General features: G+C 41.6%; 1 protein-coding gene across 1 annotated transcript in view; it reads left to right on the top strand.

Moving 5' to 3' along the window:
* Agbl1 (ATP/GTP binding protein like 1) overlaps positions 1-21,726 on the top strand; it is an 830,193-nt gene that overhangs the window by 55,115 nt on the left and 753,352 nt on the right. Inside the window, exons 2-5 of the mRNA XM_037198558.1 lie at positions 5,365-5,428; positions 9,133-9,279; positions 13,222-13,353; positions 17,339-17,432. Of these exons, the coding sequence (XP_037054453.1) occupies positions 5,365-5,428; positions 9,133-9,279; positions 13,222-13,353; positions 17,339-17,432 (437 nt within the window). The remainder of the gene's footprint in view (positions 1-5,364; positions 5,429-9,132; positions 9,280-13,221; positions 13,354-17,338; positions 17,433-21,726) is intronic.

Raw genomic sequence — 21,726 nt, 5'->3', positions numbered from 1 at the left:
ATCCCATCCCATGGCTACTGCAGTGCTTCTCTGTGCAAGACCCTGTAGTAGATACTTTGGATGCCAAAAGGAGTAATTCCTAATTCTCAGTCTAGAGGATTCCACAGCCCAGGTGGAGTGTGAACAACCAAGAAATGTTCGACTCCTCTGCTTGAGGATGGTCTAGGGCCATCCACTTGAGTATGGGACAACATCATAGCCCAATTAACTGATAGAATGTAGTGGGTGTGACACATTTGGGGTTTGAGACAATGTCAAAAGAAACCCGGAGACTTTGAGCTAATTCTCCTTGAATGCTATCCCTGGGGGAGATCATCTGTCATGTCAGACACTCAGGAGACTTAAGACTCTCTTGCTAAAACGCACATGTGTGTTTTAGTCCCAGGTGAGCCCAGCTCCCCAGATCTCCTTGTTGAAGTTCAAGACAAGTGATCAGCATGTCTGCCAGCATGGTACTTCTTTCTGACCCCAGTTGCCACCAAGGAAGACAAAAGAAACTCCCAATCAAGCCCTGTCCCAGTCCCTCATTCCCCAAATCAAAAGACAAGATGAAAGACTGCTGTTTGAAGCCATTGAGTTTTAGAGTAGTTTGTTACCCTATCATACAGAACCAGAACTGGAGGTAAGAAAATAACCAGCTTCAAGTAAGCATTATCTAAGGAAGAGTATGTATAAGGTGTTGTTGAAAACACAAATGTACAGAAAATAAGTTTGTTTTCGGTAAGGCCAAGCACTGCTTCACTTCAGTGGTTCCAGTCATACCATAACCTTTGTGAACCACATCTGCTGATCCACTGGACTTGTGCAGTACCCAGTGTGTTCAGACATTTGGCAGTTGTGGATAATGGGTGCTGAGAAGGCAAGATAGCTGAGGAAACTATAGAGAAAGGGGAACTGGAGCTAGAAGCTGAAATATGATTGGAAGAGGGAGGATAAATGATGCTCTAAGAGTGGCATTGGGATGAACAAATCCCAGATGGCACAGGTACCCATGATGCTTTTGGGCACACTTACTGGCTCTGTGTAGTTGAGATGTTCCGCCTTGGGGTGGGGGAAAGGACTGGAAATGTGCATCCATGGCAGCGATATGAAGGGTCTTATTTTCATACCATGATACTGAGACAGGAGGAGGAAGGCAAGAGGGAGACACAGATAATTTGAAGACAAGGAAGCAACCAATTCAAAACAAGTCTATGAGAAAATTGCAATTCAAAACTGCAGTCCCTGAAAGACACTGTTTGTTCTTTCATTGGTTTGTCTCGCCCTGAAAGCTTGGCAGATCCATTTTTTATTGGAAAGTCTTAACCGACAGGGGATTACTCAGTGATTCATTTAAAAGGAATCATTAAAGGAAAATCAAGGCACATCACATCCTGCCTTCTTTAATTGCTCATTTATTATTACTGTGGGTGAGATAACGGCTTGTGCTATTCTTCTAAATAGTGTAAAATATTTATTGGTAAATATAGCAATGCATAAATTAGTGGCAGTTGAGATTTTGAGGGGCATTTTTTCCCTCCACTCATAGCCATAATTTTTACTTAAAGAAAAACAATACTGATGTATTCTGGCTGAGCATTGAGTGAGAAAGTAGTGAGCTCAACATCTGTAGGAGGAAATTGTCTTCTTTGTTTGTCATATCAGGGTTCTCTGGATGGACCTAAAGCATGTCCGTAAAATCAATTTCTTTTCTATTAAGATCACTAGGCTTGAGCCGGGTGGTGGTGGTGGTGGTGGTGGTGGTGGTGGTGGTGGTGGTGGTGGTGCACGCCTTTAATTCCAGCACTCGGGAGGCAGAGGCAGGCAGATCTCTGTGAGTTCGAGGCCAGCCTGGTCTCCAAAGCGAGTTCCAGGAAAGGCGCAAAGCTACAGAGAAACCCTGTCTTGGAAAACCAAAAAAAAAAAAAAAAAAAAAAAAAAAAAAAAGATCACTAGGCTTGGGAAGAGGGCGCATAGAGGTATAAATTTTTTTCTTTAAAAGTCACAACTGAATTCAGTAGCAAACTCTCCAACCTTAAGAGACTTTTTATAAGTGAGGGTATTTGTTATATTTCTTATCTGAAAGTCCACATATCGGTGGACTTGGTGGCTTAACAATGTCACCTAGGACTCAGGATGATGTCTTCATACAACAACATTCAAAATAGGAGTTTTCTCTGCATAAAATCCTTTTTACAATTTTCCAGCAGACTTCCACTCAGGTTTTTTTTTTTTTCCTCAGAACCAGGATTATATCCACTTCTAAACTAGTCATGCTAACTCCAGAAAGGCTTCAAAGAATTGACCAGTTTCCTTCTCTAGGCTGGAGAGAGGGACCAGCATCCTCTATCAGTGCTAGATTGCTCCTTTGAAGCAAAATAAATAAATAAAACTACTTATTTATTTTTATGTGTATGGGTGTTTTGTCTGCATAAATGTATGTGCACCTCATACATATAGTGCCCATGGAGACCATAAGAGGGCACCAGACTCCCTGGAACTAGAATTATAGATGGTCATGAGCCACTGTGTGGGTGCTGAGAATCAAACCTAGTTCCCTGTAAGGGCGTGCAGTACTCTTAACCAACATGGTATCTCTCTAGTCACAGACAAGCTTTTCATGGAAGGAACTACAGAGGGATGGCTGATTTGTGTGAAGCCCGTATTTTTGGCCACAGGTCAAAGTAACTTGGGGCTGGTGATTTAATATATAACACATGGCCAGCTATATCCCTGCTGGAAAATACAATAGGAACATGCAAGACAAGGATGTTCTGAGGGAGCATTAGTGGGCCCTGTAACAAAGTAGGCAGTTCTTTAGCTGGAGAAATTAATTCAATAAAACATACGGATTGCCTATTACACCTCAGGAGATAGGAATACAGAGACAAGTAAGACCTAGCTTTCACCCACAAAGCATTTTAAATTGCCCGCACCATCTGCTCTGTTCAATTGGTCATACAGAATGCAGATTCACACACCAACGTCACCATGCTGCCGTGCTTCCCTCTGGGAATAAGAGGCTACAGTGTGACTAGAATGTCCCACTGTCCCCTCTTTACTTGGTTGCTTTGACTTTTCAGTCATGGTCATGACTGGGTTAAATGTCCCTTCCCTTGGTTCTCCCAGCACCAGTGTTTACCTTTGCCATAGGCCTTAGCATCCCCAGGTCTGACTGTCTGCCAGCTGTTATCTCAGCCAGGCCTGGAGCCTGTGATGGCAGATTGTGTTTTGATCAATATGTATCCTCACTGCCTAGTCGGTGACTAGAACACAGATGACATCCAATGGATGTCTGTGGGATGAATGCATGAATAATTGAACAGAAGGAAATGAAAGTTGGACCTTTATTCCCCTTCCATCAGCTTCTACCTTATTAGTTTTTCTCTCTCTCTTTTCTCACCTCTTCATTTCCTCTTTTGTTTTCCTTTTCCTTGTAATCATGTAATGAGTCTAGCATTTTAAGTTATAAAGCACTTGCATAGTCTCACAAAACGCTTATATCTCCTTTCTTCACAGAAAGAGAGGATGTGATTGAGGTTGACCTATAAATGTCAATATTATTCAGAGAAAGAACCCCATAAACATGTTTTTATTCTACTGCAAATAATCTTTGGGACTACTTGCAAATGTCTGGAGTTCTGCAACCCCCCAAATGATAGGTCTATGTCAGAAAAGATCAATGGTTCTTGTTTCCAGCTTTGAGTAGAGGAGGACACTGACATTGTGTGTATGCATAATTGTCAGTTGCCAAAAGGCCATATGGACTTGAAATTTGGGAGTGTGATACCTTCTATTAATATGATGAGGGCCACATGCCTCTTTTAGCCAAAGCTCTCAGAACAGATGCTAGAGTATACCTAGTGTTTTTCCTGATATGTCTACATATCAAGTACTGGGAGACCCCAGAGGCCTCGTATACCTGGAAAAGGAGTTAGTAAATTCAGGTTTGATATTTTGTTCATCATGATTTTTTTTCATTAGTTTTGATTTGTAAAAATATAGTATCAAGATAGCTACCTTAATTCCTCTGGAATTTTATGCTGGAGTATGTAGCCCTGTTAGGTGTTTTGAAGTATGACTTTCTGGAATGTATTGGGTGGTAGTGGACTTTGTGAATCCCCTGATGTTCTTCTGGATTCTATTAGAAATATTTATTTCATATTTTCTCTGAGGCAACCCCACTTCCAGATGCTGTTTGCTAAAGGTTCTGGTACCTAGTGGAGGTGGGATAGGAAACAAAAGACTATACATCAATGTCTGTACTATCCAGTGAGTGCTCTGTCAAAAACTGAAAGCTAGGTGATGGAGAGGTAGAAGGTATCCCAGAAATGGTTTGTGGGAAGGAAGGGTGGAGATATCCCAGGGTCCACCATGCACTGGAAGGATAAGCTAGCATTGACCAGGCTGAAAGACAGGAAAAGAGCTGCCAGAAGAGGAATCAGTATGGTTGAACTTGTAGACCAAGCTGTAACATTGCTTAGGCAGGAATCTACAAGTTTCCATACCATGGGAAATATCTGTTTTGGACAAGAATATTGAAATTAATGATGAAGTTGGAGATAGTAGCAGGAGATCATAAAAAATTTTGGTTTTCTGCCTTTGTCCTGTGTATAGCAGAGAGTTATTGAGGTCTTTGACGCCAATAAGAAGCACAAGACTTCTTGTGGGAATGTTAAGACTTTATTGTAAATGGCACGCCTACCCAAATAAACAAAGACAAAAATGACCACCCCCTTAATCTTACAGTGGAAATGTGGAGTGGGTTGTATTTCCGGAACTAAGATATAGGTTACCCCAGAGAATTCTGCATATTCTTCCATCTTCTGAATAAAGACTTTTCTTCTAAAAATAAAAAAGTGACAGTGTCAGGATTTACAAGGATTTCTAAGATAATCTTCACAATAGGATCTGCTACTACTCTGCCCTTTTCTTCAGAAAATCAAAGCTTGTCTTTGTTTGACAAGGCAGTATTTGCATCAGAACATTGAGATGACTTCGGTTGCTTTCTGTGATCACCATTAAAAATAATCCAAGGTTACCTAAATACATGATGTTCTTGGGACTGAGTCCCACAAAACCCCTTTAGTTTGTTGTCTCAGGGTCACTCATTAATACGTGTGTTTGTGTGTACCTCGATGATGCTATTATTAAACTGGTCCCCAAGGAGGGGTCTTCAATACTATCTAGGCACAGCCTCTGCAGCCCCTGTCTCAGTGAGTGCACTGGTTGCTACTTAAGGAGAGCTCCCTTGTCTCTTCTTTCACTTAGTGGGGTTTTTCTCCGTGCAGCAAAGCTTAACTGCCTATTCTTTGCATCTCTAACCAGGCTACTTCTGTCCTCTTGCGTTCATTGTCAAGCTATTTGTCTGTGTTATCATTGCAGAACTCCTCTGACAAAGCATCAATCCTGGCCATCCTCCAGGTCCTCAGTGATCTGCTTTCTGTTGGTGAGTAGACTGTGGCCACATCAAATCATATTGTGGATTGGGGACAGTGCTGGCTGTGGTCTGTCGCAGGAAACTGTGGAGCTGGGAATTTTTGTAACTTAACTTTCCTGCGTAAGAGAGAACCAGAGGCCCATATTTTCCCTTTGATGTGATGTGGTAAGACATGTGTAGACTGGGGTAATTACACTTAGGCTTTTCAGTCTTGTAACTTACTTTACAATGCCCAGGCTCAGGAGGCAGTGAGATGTTGGGTGGTTATGCTATATTTTCCCCTCTATAAAGCCAAATGTCTACATCTGGAAGGGCTCCTCAGCAGCTACATCCATCACCTTCCTAGGCTCCCTTCCTCTGTGACTCACTGGAGGAACCAGGTACTGCCTTCTTACATATATCATGTGGGGATAGGACTACAAGGCAGGGGAATTTCATAAGTTAGGAAGGTGTTTACATTTTCAGAAATGCAATGACAGGATTGAGTATCTAGGAGTCATCTGGGTTAACTGGATCAAGAAATATTAGCACAAACAGGCATGTTAAGGATGAATGACATGCCAGACAGAGATAAAGTCTCAAGGGTTCCATCATACTGTGGACTTTTTTAAAAAAACAGCTTTTGTGTCCTCTGGTGGCAGGGCACTTCCCTGTAGTTTTGTTGTTTGTTTGTTTTTTGAATGAGTTCCCTTTTACAGGTCATCACTTCTCTCCTGAGATAAAACTGTCTTCAGGAGGAGTGTAAAAATATTTAGAATGAAGCCTTGGAATTTTTTTTTCCATTATGGATGATTTTTTTTTTTCTTAAGCCAAGGTCTCACTCTATAGTTCAGGCTGACCTGGGACTAGCAATCCTCCTGCCTAAGCCTTTTATGTGCTGGGATTACAAGTTTGCACCACCACTCGTGGCTACATGTGGTTCTCCTCTCCCTTCTTCCTTCCCGCCTTAATTTCTTCCTTTTGTTGGGTAGACAATTCTGGGAAAATCAAAATTTCTCCATTGATATAATTATACCTTGTTGGCTACCTTGATTAGGCCATACAGGGCTTTTTTCATGTTAATGTGTAATCACTATGTTTGAGGTGTCCTTGGATAAAGTGAGAGAGGTCTTATTCAAATCTATTCTTTGGTAGAAAGACAAATATTTACCCATTGCTCAGGACTCTGATCGGGAGTCATCAGATGGTGTGCCTGGGCATTTTGTTTCTTAAGGGGTTCCTACGATGTTTCCTATAATTCCTTTCTGCTAGTTGCTAAAGAGCAGAATTAGGAAACCATTACACCATCAACAAAATTATTCCAGATAAGATACCACCCCTTTCCTGTTACTAATGATCCAAGTTATTTTTTCGGAAGAATGTTTACTATATGATGATGTACATCATATATACATATTATATATGATACTTGCATGTCTATTTATATACATCTACATACATGTGTACACATCAATGAAGAGTTCACAGGTTCCCAGAACTTATAATATCATTCAATTTATCATATCTGTGGAAGGTGAATAAATTAAAATCTCTAACTATTTCACAACTACTATATTTCTCACCTCTCTCCCTTCAGATGCTAGCATACCTTGAAGATGAGTCATGTCATGAATCTGCCAGTCTGTGTTTCTGTGGTGAAATGAACGAACCTTTGCTTTGTCTCTGGCTGTGAGGGCTGAGGTGTAACTAGAGTTTTCCTGCCTTGCCCACAGTCAGGACAAATCTTTGTCACCCGCCAGTCCCACAGCTGTTCAGACCCAACCAAGTAAACACAGAGACTTATATTGCTTACAAACTGTATGGCCATGGCAGGCTTCTTGCTAACTGTTCTTACAGCTTAAACTAATCCATTTCTATAAATCTATACCTTGCCACGTGGCTCATGGCTTACCGGCGTCTTCACATGCTGCTTGTCATAGCAGTGGCTGGCAGTGACTCCCTTTCCCTTCCTGTTCCCTTAATTCTCCTCTCTTTTAGTCCTGCCTATACTTCCTGCCTAGCCACTGGCCAATCAGTGTTTTATTTATTGACCAGAGTAATTTGACATACAGACCATCCCACAGTACTTCCCCTTTTCTTTCTTTCTTTCTTTCTTTCTTTCTTTCTTTCTTTCTTTCTTTCTTTCTTTCTTTCTTTCTTTCTTTTTTTAAAAGGAAGGTTTTAACCTTAACATAGTTAAATTACATATAATTTGGGAATTTGGGCGTAGCTTCTCTTACTACTTCCTGCTAGAAGGGGGCGCTGTATCTTATGGGGACACAAAGAAAATTTTAGGATTATGGAGTAGTCCATGAGGCTGTACTGTCTGAGCCAGTTGCCTTGAAACCATTCTGGATGTTGGATTATCTGGGCCATGGTGTCATCGGAGAACTTTCAGGGGGTCTTGGCTGGTCAAACCTGATGTATCTTAATCTGGAACAAATCCATAGCCTCTGGCTTTTTGTGGAAACAAAAACAGAGCCTCCTTTCCAAAGCAACATATCCTTATTTATTTATTTATTTATTTATTTATTTATTTATTTATTTATCTTTTATTTTACAATACCATTCAGTTCCGCATAACAGCCACAGATTCCCCCGTTCTCCCCCACCTGCCCCCCTCCCCTTCCCCCCAGCCCACCCCCCACTCCCACCACCTCCAGATCAAGGCCACCCCCGTGGACCGAGACCGACCTGATAGACTCAGTCCAGGCAGATCCAGTATCCTTACATCCAAATTTTGAAGTCAAGGTGCCTTTAAAATATACATTTTGGCGTAACTCAACAGCTTTTGCAATCAAATATTTTTCTTCAGTTACGAATATCAAAGAGAACATAATCCAGATTCTCTTTGTGGTAGCCATCTTTACGTGGCTTATTATTTATATTACCTTGCCTATTGCTTTAAACTGTACAATTCTAAGACTGAAACAGCACTGTGGCTGCTGGCTCCACCCACTTCAGCTTCCCAACATGGTGGTGGTACATTTACCACCAGCTCTGGGAACCATCTTGGATCTATGCTTTTATCAGAGCAACGTGTAGCCCAGAAACCTTTTTTTGTTTTGTACTAGCAAAGGCTAAGTCCACGACACAGCTTAATGTGCCACTTGCAGAGGCCTCATTCCTGCCAAACTGCAGGTCGAGTGGACATGCCAGGAACCCGCCATAGTAGCTCAAACATGCAGGCTGTCACTAACTTGAGCGAAACAACTAGGAACTGTTTTTAGTTCCATTTTAGAATCTTTTTTCTCAGGTTTTAGGTGGAAACTCTTGCCCCACGTTGGGCACCATTTGTAACTAGGGTTTTCCTGCCTTGCCCACAGTCAGGACAAATCTTTGTCACCCACCAGTCCCACAGCTGTTCAGACCCAACCAAGTAAACACAGAGACTTATATTGCTTACAAACTGTATGGCCATGGCAGGCTTCTTGCTAACTGTTCTTATAGTTTAAATTAATCCATTTCCATAAATCTATACCTTGCCACGTGACTCGTGGCTTACCAGCGTCTTCACATGTTGCTTGTCATGGCAGTGGCTGGCAGTGACTCCCTTTTCCTTCCTGTTCCCTTAATTCTCCTCTCTGTTAGTCCCGCCTATACTTCCTGCCTAGCCACTGGCCAATTAGTGTTTTATTTATTGACCAATCAGAGTAATTTGACATACAGACCATCCCACAGCACTGAGGTCTGCTCTGGGGAGGAGGCTCATCTTTCTTCTGGTTTTTTCCCAGGCACAGACCGGAGGATTTACTACATGATCAGCAAAGGTGGCAGTGAAGCCCTTCTGCAGACTCTGGTGGACACAGCAAGGTCCCCTTCTCCTGACTATGACATCCTTCTTCCTCTCTTCAGGCTGATGGCCAAAGTTGGCCTAAGAGGTAATAGCACTTCAAGACCTAATGATGACTAACAACATACTTCTAGAGTTGCTCCTGAGAGCAGTTGGGGAAAGCCCTTATGGGCAGGCAGAAGGGAGGTCTCAAGGGCCTTGGTGCCAGCAGGGCCAGCCTTATAAGGGAGGCAATTTTACTTTTGGTTATTGTTATTTTTAGGCACAGAGTCTTATGTGTTTTTGAGTCTGGCTCCAAACTACGTTGCTCAGGGTGGCCTCAGATTTATTGCAATCCTTCTGCCTCAGCTTTCCGCATACTGGGATCAGAGGTATTCACCATAATACTTGGCAAGGTAAACTGAAAAACAATCTAGATATCAGGTAATAGAAAACGTGTTGCTTTAGAAATGAATGAATGATACCTGGAAGTTGCAGTCACAGCTGTCATGGATGGCAAAAGCTTGGATCATAAGTCAGAAAAGATGGGAGTGACTCCAGTACATTTTAGATACTTACACAAAATGATTTGGGGAAGTACAGCTCCTATGAAAGTACAATATGCACATTAGCTTTTTTCTCTTGTTTTGGAAGCAGAGTCTCATGTAGCCAAGTTGGCCTGGCACTCATTATATAGCAAAGGATGATCTTGAACTCCCTAGTGCTAGGATTGTAGATAGTGCATCACCAAGCCTGACCATACTTGTGCATTCAATTTTTAGAGCGATCATAGCAAATTGCCCTGGGCGGTTTGTCATTATACACCATAAATATAGTCTCTGATACTTCTGGGTTTCATAAGTCCCAAACCAAGTCCTGACAGGGGAGGATCTATTTTCTGCTTGTCTCCTGGTACTGCCAGAACCTTCGTCCTCCCTTCCTTTCTCTCTTTTGATTTACAGATTTATCACTTCCTTCTCTATCTTTGTGTTTACAGAGTATTCTCTGTGTGTTCATTTTGTGTGTCCTCTCCTTTCCATACAGGGGTATCAGTCATAAGGTTTAGGTTCCCATTTGTCCTGTCTCATTGCTTCCTTGCTAATTCAACGTACAAAACTCTTTTTCCAAATAAGACGGCATCTTGGATGTCTGGGTGGAAATGGATTTGGGGGTGGGCGTGGGGACACTGTTAGTTCAATCAACTATGATAAGTCACATAGCAACAGAGCTTCTGGGTATTTCTCTTTCCTCCTAGAGGACCCTGAAACACCTTCTTAGGTCACCAGAACTTCCTGGAGCAGGGTTGAATAATTTAAGCATTTAGAGTTCATGCATACTTTGCAAAAAAACGCTTTAACTGTTAAGCTTAAACTGGATGTTGAATATTGTGACGGTCACGATTGAGAAGCTCAAGTCCTTTTGATGTTCACTGACAGCAGCCAAAACCAAAGGCTCCAGCACACTCTGTCAATGTTTAGATCTCTACTTCCAGTTCATTGGCATTCTACAGACGGACCGAGAAACAGGCGTTAGCTAGCACCTGCACGAATATGTCCCAACATAACTAGCAATGTTCATTTAGTGATCATTCATGCACAGTTCCACTCACCACAAACATCTTCTGTTCCAAGTGGGGCAGGCCAGCTGGTCAGCAAATAATTAACTGGATTTTAGCAGACCGTGATGAGTGCCTCAAGGAAGAGAAAGATGGATGCTACCCTAGGATGGCATGGTCAGGGAGAGTGACATTTGAGCTGAAACTTGAAGAACAGGGGAAAGTCAGCAAAGCTGAGTGGGCCAAGTAGACTCTAAGAAAAGACAGTAGAGACCTGATCTGTCCCCCAGTCACACAGTGCAGGCTGGTTTCAAGTCTGTCCCTGATACTTACTAGACGTTTGACCCTGGTCAAGTTACTTAAGGTTTATGAACCATGGTGCCCTTATACCTAAAATGGAAGCATAGAATTTAATTCTAGATTTCCTAGGAAGAATAAATGAGTTATTAGGTCACATCCTTAACATATGGGGTCAGAGACTAACAGTCAAATGATAAGAGGCACACCAAGGTAGTGGTTTCCAAGTTATTGTTTTTTTGCATGTGTGTTAAATGTATGTGTCTATGTATTCACATGTATGTACATGTAGAAACTAGGAGGTGAGATTGGGCACCTTTTTTAATTTCTTACATTTTTTTTTTTTTTTTTTTGAGACAGAGTCTTTCATTGAACCCAATGCTCACTCTGTTAGATTTGTTTGTCAATGAGCTGCTGGGATCCCCTTACTGTTGCCCCCATAGTGCTGGGGCTGCAGGTTTATGTGCAGCTACACACAGCTGTTTTCATTTTGTTAGCTTCATCTTCACGTGGAACACAAGAGCTCCCGATTTGTTTATTCTGAGTCAGATTTGCTATATTGTGTCTTGTGACCTTTCCTCCTTCCCTGCTTCCTCTGCTCAGTCTCCAAAGTCAGTGGGAAGCCCTGTTCCAGGCTCCATCACTTTGTGTTCCTGGCCCTCATGCTGGTGGGGATGCCTTGTCAACAGGACAATGGAGAGAAAATGCTGGTGAGGGTGTGAAGAAAGGGAGAACCTTTGGACACATTGTAGTGCTGAAGATCAGGACGGCCATTATTGAAAATGACATAGAGAACTAAAAAAAAAAAAAAAAAAAAAAAAAAAGAGCTACCACATGGGCATGGTGATACATACTTGGAATCCTGACACTTGGGAGATAAAGGCAGGAGCAGTTCATAGTCAGTTCAAGGCCAGACTGGGCTACAGGAGACCCTGTTTCAAAACAAACAAACAAATAGACGATGAAATTATCATCTGACTCAGATATTTCTATAATCTCTGATTTGAACATATGCCCAAAGGAAAGGAAACGACTAACTTATAAAGATCTCTGCCATCTCATGTTCATTGCAGTACTATGCACAATAACCATGACATAGACATAACTTAAGCATCCGTGGATAGATGCTAGATAAAGAAAATGTGATATACATATGAAAGGGAATATAATCTAGCCCCTAATGGGATGTACCCTGAGGACATTATGCTTAATGAAATCATGAAATAAATATAGACATATAGTTCTATGAATTTTATAATGATGATTTAGGCATCACATTTAGGAAATGACACAAACAAATGGTACTAGACACAGTCACCTGATAGTGGGTACAAAGAACCCAAACAAGAGGACTTTTCCTCGTGTTTTTCACACTTATTTTGTAACTATTGAAATGATGATGATTTACTTATAACACTAGATGACTTGACATTAGAGCAATCATTTAGAAATAATTTTAATTTTTATTTTAGTTTCTTAAAATCTGTTTTTACTTTTCATTATGGAAATTCTTTGTTAAATAGAAAGATTATTACCATCTACCAATAACTTTGATCTAACTTCTCTAAAAGTTCCATACTATCTTTTGCATATTTAAAACAATATCCAATCAAAGAAGTAAGATCCATGCCCGGCATGCCTTTAATCCCTACACAACTTGAGAGGCAGAGGGGGAGGCAGAGGCAGATGGATCTTTGTGAGTTTGAGGCCATCCTGATCTCTATTGTGAGTTCCAGGACAGCTGGGGCTATGTAGAATAACCCTGTCTCAAGAAAGAAGGAAAGAAAGAAAGAAGGAGAGAAAGAAAGAGAGAAAGAAGGAAGGAAAGAAAACAGAAAAAGAAAAAAAAGCAGGACTCAATCAAAGTTCATGCACTGCATTAAAATGCTACCTTGGTTTTTTTTTTTTTTTCATCCTAGATTTGTCTTAAAGACATTGGTACATATGAGGATGACTAGGAGTGCCTTTAGAGTCAAAGGCTTACATTCTTAGACCTCATAGCCTTCATGTCAATAATTGTATCCAGACTTCACTCTTCTCATTCAGTTGGTTCCAATGGGGGCATGTTTAGAATATTCTTAATTAAGTTAAAAAGTGCCTTTAGCTCTAATTGTCCCCCCACCCCACCCCCATCATTTTCCCCAAACCTTCAGAATGAATTTGCGCACATAATTAAGAGAGATGGATTTGTATTCCTAGATAAGAAGTTTGGACAGAAGGCACTGGAATTAGAAGCACTTGATGTGACCTTGATTCTGGCCAGGAAAAACCTGTCTCACAGCCACAACCTCCTCCACTGTCTCTGGGTGCTGCGTGTGTTTGCCTCTAGTGGTAAGTTCCAGACCTGGACTGGGACACCTGGAAACCATGTGATAGTGGAGTGGGGGATTGCATGGAGGGTGCATGTCGTCCCATTCAGACACAGAAAGGAACCCGACAGTCCAGAGGCTGTGGAGGCCTTGTTTATTTATTGCCTTGGTCAGGTAGAGCTCTTGATCTAGTTCCTAGGTGTTGGCTTTGGCTTTCCCTCTGAGTTGTGTCTACAGCATTATAAGTTTCTCTATCAGTACTACCAGGTAAAGAATTCCCATGGCAGGAGAAAGGCAAACTTTCTTCAGATCTTGACATAGTCATAATAGTATGTGTTACACCTGTTAGAAAAAATGAAAACAACATTATAATGCCTGGGGAGATAACTCAGCCAGTAAAATGCTTGACTTGCAAGCATAAGGCCTTAAGAACCCACATAAAAATGCTAGTATGTGCACTTGTAATCTCAGTGCTTGGGAGGTAAGGACAAGAGGATGCCGGGAGCTCACTGGTCAGTGGGGGTAGCCTAATTGGTGAGGTCTAAGCCAATGAGACACTCTGTCTCAAAGGAAGTATACTGCATTCTTGTGGATGACACTTGGCCTCCACAAACAAGTGCATGTGAACCCACCCACACACTTGTGCAAATATATGCACACACACATTAAAACAAAGAATAGTCCTTATTAATTCCAAGAAGCTACTCACTTATATAACAAAAGCTTTACTGATTTTTTTCTAACCTCATGATCCTTCCCAACAAATACTCTCTCTGGGTGATTGCATTGGAACATGTCAGCTGATGGTTATTAAGCATCTACTTAACTCAACTATTTTTAATTATCATAATAATTGTGTGTTTAGATCTACATTTTCATATCTAAGCAAAGAAAAATCCAGCAGCTTAGAAGAGTGAAGTAATTACTTAAATTTATACAGATAAAAAGTCCTGAAGGCTGGCTTTAAAATTCCAAAAATCATGTTAATTCTACTCCATGCGGAGGCACTTTTCATTAATAGATTAGATTCTATACCTCCTATCTCACATGTAATGAGCATAGACTTTCATTTCTCCTTTCTGAGCTCCCTTCCCAGGGAATAAAAGTGACAATTATTTAGATGTAATATACTCTGTAGGGGAAAGAATGTGGGCTTAGAGCCAGGGAGCCCTGAATTTGACTCTGATGCTATTTCTTATGAGTCATGGAACATGGATACTTGACCTGCTTAACCTCATTTTTTTTAACTTTGTAAAATTATAGCAGCAATAATTATTACTGTTAATCTGCTAGGTTTTTGTCTCACTAAAACAACAGGAATTAATTTTCTCACAGTGCTAAAGGCTGGAGGTCTGAGATCAAGATGTTGGCAAGGTTTGCGTCTTCTATAGCCTGTCCCCTTGGCCTTGAGAAGACTCTGTCATCTCACTGTGTCCCCACGTGGTTTCTCCCGTGAGCTTGCACTTCCTTAGTCTCCTTCCATGCTTAAATTTTCTTTATAACAGACACAAGGCAGGTTAGATTATATCCCTCCTCCAGTCGCCTCCCTTTAACTTAATTACTTCATTAGGTCATGGGGATTCGGGCTTTAAAATGGATTTTGGGGAATGCATTCAACCTTCAGCAAATCTCATGGGCTTGTCAGATGGGACAAACAAGATTATGTGCCCAGGTAAGACTGTGACGCAGCAGCTGCCTTTCCCCTACCCTACGCCTTTCTCTAACATTTTGAAATCGCATGCAGAGTACACGTAGGTGGAGTCACTGTGTAATTTCTCCAGATATCCTAAGAGCTGCTGAAATAGCCCAATCGTACTGATTTTTATTTTACTTTAAACATGGGGTCTCATGTAGTCCAGACTGCCCTCAAACTTATCATACAGCCAAAGATAACCTTGAATTCCATGGCCTCCTGCCTCCATCTCCCAAAGGCTGGGATTGCAGTCATGTACCACTATGCCTGGCTCAGTATTTCAGTTTTCACTGTTGTGTTCTTTTAATAAACATGTGGGATACATAAAGAGACAATTTTCCTCCAGAATAATAATGAGATGGATTATTGGGTCTTTGTTTACAAATAGTGTCTTCTCTCTCTCTCTCTCTTTGTCTCTCTGTCTCTCTTTGTCTCTCTGTCTCTCTCTGGGGTGTGTGTATATGTATGGCTCTCTCTCTCTCTCTCTCTCTCTCTCTCTCTCTCTCTCTCTCTCTCTCTGTGTGTGTGTGTGTGTGTGAGAGAGAGAGAGAGAGAGAGAGAGAGAAAGAGAGAGAGAGAGAGAGAGAGAGAGAGAACAAAGACTATCAGAGAGCATTTGGTAATATCTGAAAGAATCTGTACAAACCCATCTCCAAAACAATAAAACAGGAACTGTGGCATTCTAAGAGAGACAACTGTCATTCATGAGTAGCCTAAAAGCATGACAGCTAATTTGGAGCTTGCTAGCTGCACAAGACTTACTGTATGTCTTGGTTTACTAAAGGCTGGGAGACTTGCTTTCTTTAGTACATGTAAGCAATGATTATCAATATCTAGAAATATAGCATCAGCTTAGCTCTGAGAAAGCCTTAAATTTGTCTGTGGGTGTGAGAAAGTAACCGAGTTCGGGGATATGCTAGCCTACATTTATTATACTGTGCATTGCATTTGCTCGTGACAGGCTGACAGAGTTCAAGAAGTGTGTGGGTTCTGTTTCTTTGGTGAGTTGTAATCTACCATTGACTGTTTCAGCAAGCTGTCTCAACAGCTACTTCCTTCTGGTTAGTTGGCTGTAGCCATAATGGGTTTATGATAGCCAATGAACTTGTTGGCAGCAGCCAGATGGCCATGTTGGGCAGCCACCCAGTAAGGGTGAGCCCAGTGAGGTTTCTTCCGGTATCCTCCCCCAGTTTCAAGTCTAAACTTCCATGTTAGAATCAGAATTATTAAAACTATACTTTCACCAAGTCCACTTAATTCCTTAATTCTTATTGAACCATCTGCCAAAATTGTTATTCTAGTGTTACATTCCACTTTAGAAGTAAGGACTAAATTAGTAAATATATGAGTGTAAAGACCGATGGCCACCACCATGGTGCCAAATCCACCCAGTTAATTTGGGTGGTAATGGTCTGTACTCTTTTCAGGAGGAGTGCAGACTGAGGAACATGTACTCCTTATAGCATTATAACTCCTTACAACGGCCAAGGCATTGGTCTCAGTCCCTGTCTGGTAGATAGTACTGTGGTCTTAGCACCTCCAGGATTACATTCCTCTCCTGAGGTCTGAAATAAGTCAACCTGAAACACACCCGTTCCTCTCTTTGCATGTTTGAGATACCTTGTTCCCACTCATTTTCTCAGAATAAGCCAGGCCCAAAGTACCAGGCAGTCCTAGATCTACCCTCTCAGATGCACCAGTACAATGGAAGAAAAAGAGGAGTCACTTTATCAGGGAACCATTTTTCTTCCTTTCATTTCCTTGTCCCCTCATACATTTCTATATCTCCTGGCTTCCTCTTGTGTGCTCTTCTCAAATTCAGCTGAGGTGAGAAGGGATATGGACTATATTGGAAGGAAGCTGGGGCATCCTGGGAGATGGCAGTGACATCTGGAAGTTTTTATCTATCTGGTATTCCCTTGACTTTCTATCATTCAGATCTATGACCATGTTTTAATTACCCCCGCCCCCCCACACACACACACTCACAACTGGATGAAAAGGGAAACATTCTCAGGCTGGTTATTTTGGAGCATAAGGACTCATTCTTCTATTGGTATTCTAATAGAGGCCAATCAACTCATTGCCTCAGGCTTGGGGAATTCAAGTGTTAAAATAGAGAACTTGAAACCGAGGTAGAGAGAAAAAGCTACCTCACTTACTAGGCTGCTGAAAGAGGCTTTTAATTTTGTTGTTGTTTTATTTTCACTGACATGTATTAACCCCCTTAAAGTCATCATCAGTGATTAAATCTAAGTTGTATTAACACATCTTCTTGTGACAATAGCTACTGACTACATGTTTTTGTCTTCAGTCACCACAGGAGCCATGCTGGGAATTAATGGAGCAATGGAGCTGCTCTTCAAGGTCATTTCTCCTTACACCCGAAAGCACACCAGGACAATCAGGTACAGGGCATGTTCATGGTGCCCCTGGGCACTGTGTGATGGATGGCAAGATAAAGATGGCCGCCCTTAGATCTTGATGCTTCCGGTCCAATCTGTTGATACCTTCTTCCTTGGAGATGTACGGTGTCTGTACCCCACATCAGTCTGCATCTCTACCTCCTCCCAAGGTTCTCATTTCCTCTTATCCCCATAATAATTCCACATGAACATAGAACTTTTAAGCTAAAATGCAGAGAGAGCTTGATCTAAGGTTTCATTGCTAGGGAATGGCAGAGGTGAAGTTTAAATCCGTATCATTCAGATTGGAAACCTCATGTTCTCTTTTGTTGTTGTTGTTGATTTTGGTCTGGTGCATTCAGATAAATGCTTTTTACCTGCAGTGATAAATGAGCATAATCCTCACAAGATAGCCCAGAATGTGACAGGGTCTCAGAAGAATCAGCCAGTTTAACTTCTTAGATGAGTTCTGAGCCTTCTAATAGTTCATCATGGTTGTGTGCTGGTCTTGTTATGTGGTTTTATGATTGGAGAATGAAACCTGGCCTCTTCTCTCTCTGCCTCTGCATCCTGGAGTGGAGTGAATCACTAAGTTAAAAAGGGAGATGGTTTCACATAAAGGCTTTAGAGATATTCGGCACCATTAAGATCCATCATTTATGGGAGTGACTCAGCGAGGACCTTGAGAGAATATTAGAAGAAATTCAGCCAATTTCTAAGATATATGGGGTCATTTGGCAAGTCGCATTTCCATGCCCAGCCATGATATTTTCTGCATCCTAGCATCAATCTTAGGCTCGTGTTTCACCTGATTATTTTTCTCTTGGGTCACCACAGTTACGCCATCATCATCCATTCTCACCTACAGGTTCTCTACACCAGCGTTTCCTGAAGTGAAATACATTACATATCAGCCAAAAAAAAAAAAAAAAAAAAAAAAAATGGCCCCATCAAATAAATTGAGAACTTCTGGGTTAAACAAAGTGAGATAGGTTTCTTTACTGTATAGCCTCCCAGAGCCTTTTTTTGTAAAACTTACACACACCGGGCCTATCTCTGTAGTGTGCTCCATTCCAAGACCAATTTGGCCAGGAAATGCTGCCTGTTACATACTGCCTTTTAAAAGGGGCTAGAACAGTATGCATTTCATTTCGGATATTTACACTCTAAAGTGGAAATTTGTTGCAAAGTAGAAGTCAGCACAGCTTCACCAAGGCTCACTTATATGGTAGGTGAAAAACCTCAGGGTCAAAACCAAGGGTAAAAAGAACCTCTTTATTTTCCTGTTGTAGCTTTACTTTATTTTGGTCTTAAATGTCCATTGCATCAGATGACAAAAATTCTCATCAGGAATCAAGTCAGATTAGTGATTCTTTAGGCCACGATTCCTTCCTTTGTATTGCATTCCTCTTCTGGGCCTACAGTCTAGATTTTAAGAAGCTGTGGGTGGCAGTGAGAAATGCTGGTGGAGAACACAGCTTGTCCTTAGTTGTCTGTGCCCACTGGGATGCTCAGCTTTTGGGTATGTTTAACTTTGACACTGTGCACTGCCTTTGCTGCTGAGATCTGCAGTCTCAACGTGTCCTTTGGTCACTAACACATGAACTTTACACTCCTGTCTTAGTCATAATGGTATCCCTAAGATTCTGTTGCAATTGTTTGTTTTTTCTCGTATACTATGTGAAAATCAATGTACCGTTCACTGTGCCCTTGTACAGATGAGCCTCTCCCAGTAATCTCTTGCTTGCCATGAGCACCATGTTGTCCTTGTCCTTGTCAGGTAACCTTGGGCCTCAAGGCACGGGGTCCTATGGTTTTCCACTCCTGATGGCTTCTGTTGTCTTTGTTATTAAAGCCAAGATTGGGAGGACAAAGCAACAAAAGCACCGTATGTAAGACAATCACAAGTTATAGCATAGACGTCCCCTTCTGAGGGACAACTACCGGGCCCTCTGCATTGCTTTCCTTTCCTTTTGCAAAAAGTCAAGTTCAGGTACAGAGTTAATCAAGGGGCCTCATAACCAGAGATCAACAGAGGCGGGATATTCCTAAGAATAGGAAATTGTCAAGGATCTCAGGGGTATTTTTGAAGTGCTATACCATTTCTGGTATGTCTAGTCAGTCTTAGAAATTTTGTGCCAGATAATCCCCATTCTTAAGCAAAATGCCAAGCTAAAAACCAAACGTCACTGAGAAGAGGCCTCTTCCCAATGTAGCTGCCATCATCACAGTGTTGATTAGGTGCCTAGCACAGTGTTCAGCTCCTAGCATGCCTTGTCTCATTTGAGCCTCTTTTTGTCTTTGAGGCAGGTGCTATTATTGTACCTAAATTTACAGGGGAAAACAAGGGAAGCTGAAAGAAGCTGAGTAACCTGCTGGGGATTTAAGTGAAAGAGCCAGGATTTCAGAGCTGCCTGATACATGAGCCTCAGCTTTTAAAGCACCGTTGGAGTATCTTGCAGTCTATTTCCAGTGTTACGTCTCTAAAACCACCACATGTAAGACAACCATAAGTAGTTAAACTTTGCTTAAATATCCTTTACTGTCTAAATGGTTCATATCTATGGAACAATTTGCTTAATGATAGGGAATCTTTCTCTTCAATTGAATGGCCATTTCCTCTCAAAGGCTAAATAGCTATTCTCCCGGCTTTTGAATTTTTCCCCAAAGCTACTCTGTATTCTAACCTTCAGTCCCTTACACTTCCACTTTCCAGCTAGAAGATAAGAAATGAAGGCCCTTAAACCAGAAGATGCCCCCTAGCAGCTCTAGCTGATTCTTTTGTTAGCTGCCTCACCTTCCTTAATTTACTCTGCATTCCTCAAAGTATGAATGTCAAGTCTTACCTTATAGGTTTGTTGTAGATGTTAGAAATAATGGCTAGAAAAGTCTGTGCAATTTGACATGCTAGGATATGTCAATCACCTGTAATAGAGATACAGCTAAGTGATAGGCTGCCTGCCTGAGGCCAGACAGCTTCCATAAGCACCATCTTCCAAACCTCAACTAAGATGAACCCCAATAAATTCCACTTAATTTCCTGCACTTGCATACCAGGAGGTTTTGAGGGTTCTTCCAGGGGAGGATACGGTAGCACACCTGTAGGACATAAATAGCCCCCCTGAATATCATCCTGGAAACCCTTGCAAGCTATGGGAGAGTTATTCCAGGATGCCTTTGTGAGAGCCGGTGCCCAGTGTGGTGCCACTGTGACTCCTTCCTCCTGTGGAGATTAAACCTGCTCTACTTCTCCTATGGGTCCCTAAAATAGACATGCAGCTGTCCTCCGAACTCCACTGATACTCAGGGAAAGATTTATGACTGCAGTTCCCGCCTTGCTAGGGAGAAAGGGCCTGTGTGGCAATATCATGAGCCTCCTCCTGTGGCCTTGTTCCAGCTTGCATGCCTGGAGGGCAGCCATTCCAGGCCTCCTTCATTTGCTAGATGCCCACCGTGTTGGCACTCTTCACCAATGTGCTCTTGTGTTGGCTTGTGTCTTCTCTCTTCCCTTTGCTCCCCATGCCTGCCATTTTGGTCTGAACAGTCATGGTCAGACTTGGAAGGCTATTATAGCCCTCTAAGTCATCTTCCCTGACTAGAAACCATCAAGAAGGTGCTTCATTTATCCCCCCATTCACGTCTCACTACATTATCGAGCCAGCTGTCTCTGTGTGTGGCTTTGCTCCAGGAATGATGTTGCCGCTTTATCAAAGGATAAAACAGCTACCCAGCCTCCATGTTGGGGGAGTCAGGGAGAGGGAACCATCTCTCATCAAAGACGCTCTGGAATCTTTTTCATCCTTTCCTTCCACCCACTTTGTACTTAACCTTATACAGTGGTACCTGAGTGTCTTCTCTTCCCTCTAAATTCTCTGCTTATCAAGATAGAAATTGAACCACGTCCTTGTTTTTCCCCACAGGGTCTAGCTCCTATGGTAGATTCTTAAATTAAAAGATTCTTAATTAAAATTCAAATTAAAAGGTTTGCACATAATAATCATTTTTCTTTGTAAGGTACTATGTGATAATTTGATGCAAGCATGCAATATGTAATGAGTAAATCAGGGCAATTAGTGTTTCCACCTACTAATGTTGGAAATTCTTCACAAGGTTTGCTTTGTGTGTTATTTTGGGCAGAGACTATGCTAACCATCTCTGTATTACTCCAACATTAGTATGTATGATGTCAGAATATCCATCAAAAGAACCATTTTAACTAAAAGATGTTGGTGAATTCTAACGTATCAATAAGTGAACTCCAGCATCTGTTGAATAAGTCACTTCATATTTAGTGTCA

The sequence above is a fragment of the Peromyscus leucopus genome, chromosome 1, assembly GCF_004664715.2.
Source record: "Peromyscus leucopus breed LL Stock chromosome 1, UCI_PerLeu_2.1, whole genome shotgun sequence".
In the NCBI taxonomy this organism is placed as follows: Eukaryota; Metazoa; Chordata; class Mammalia; order Rodentia; family Cricetidae; genus Peromyscus; species Peromyscus leucopus.
Note: the sequence above shows the minus strand (reverse complement) of the source record. Positions and strands in the feature narration are given on the sequence as shown.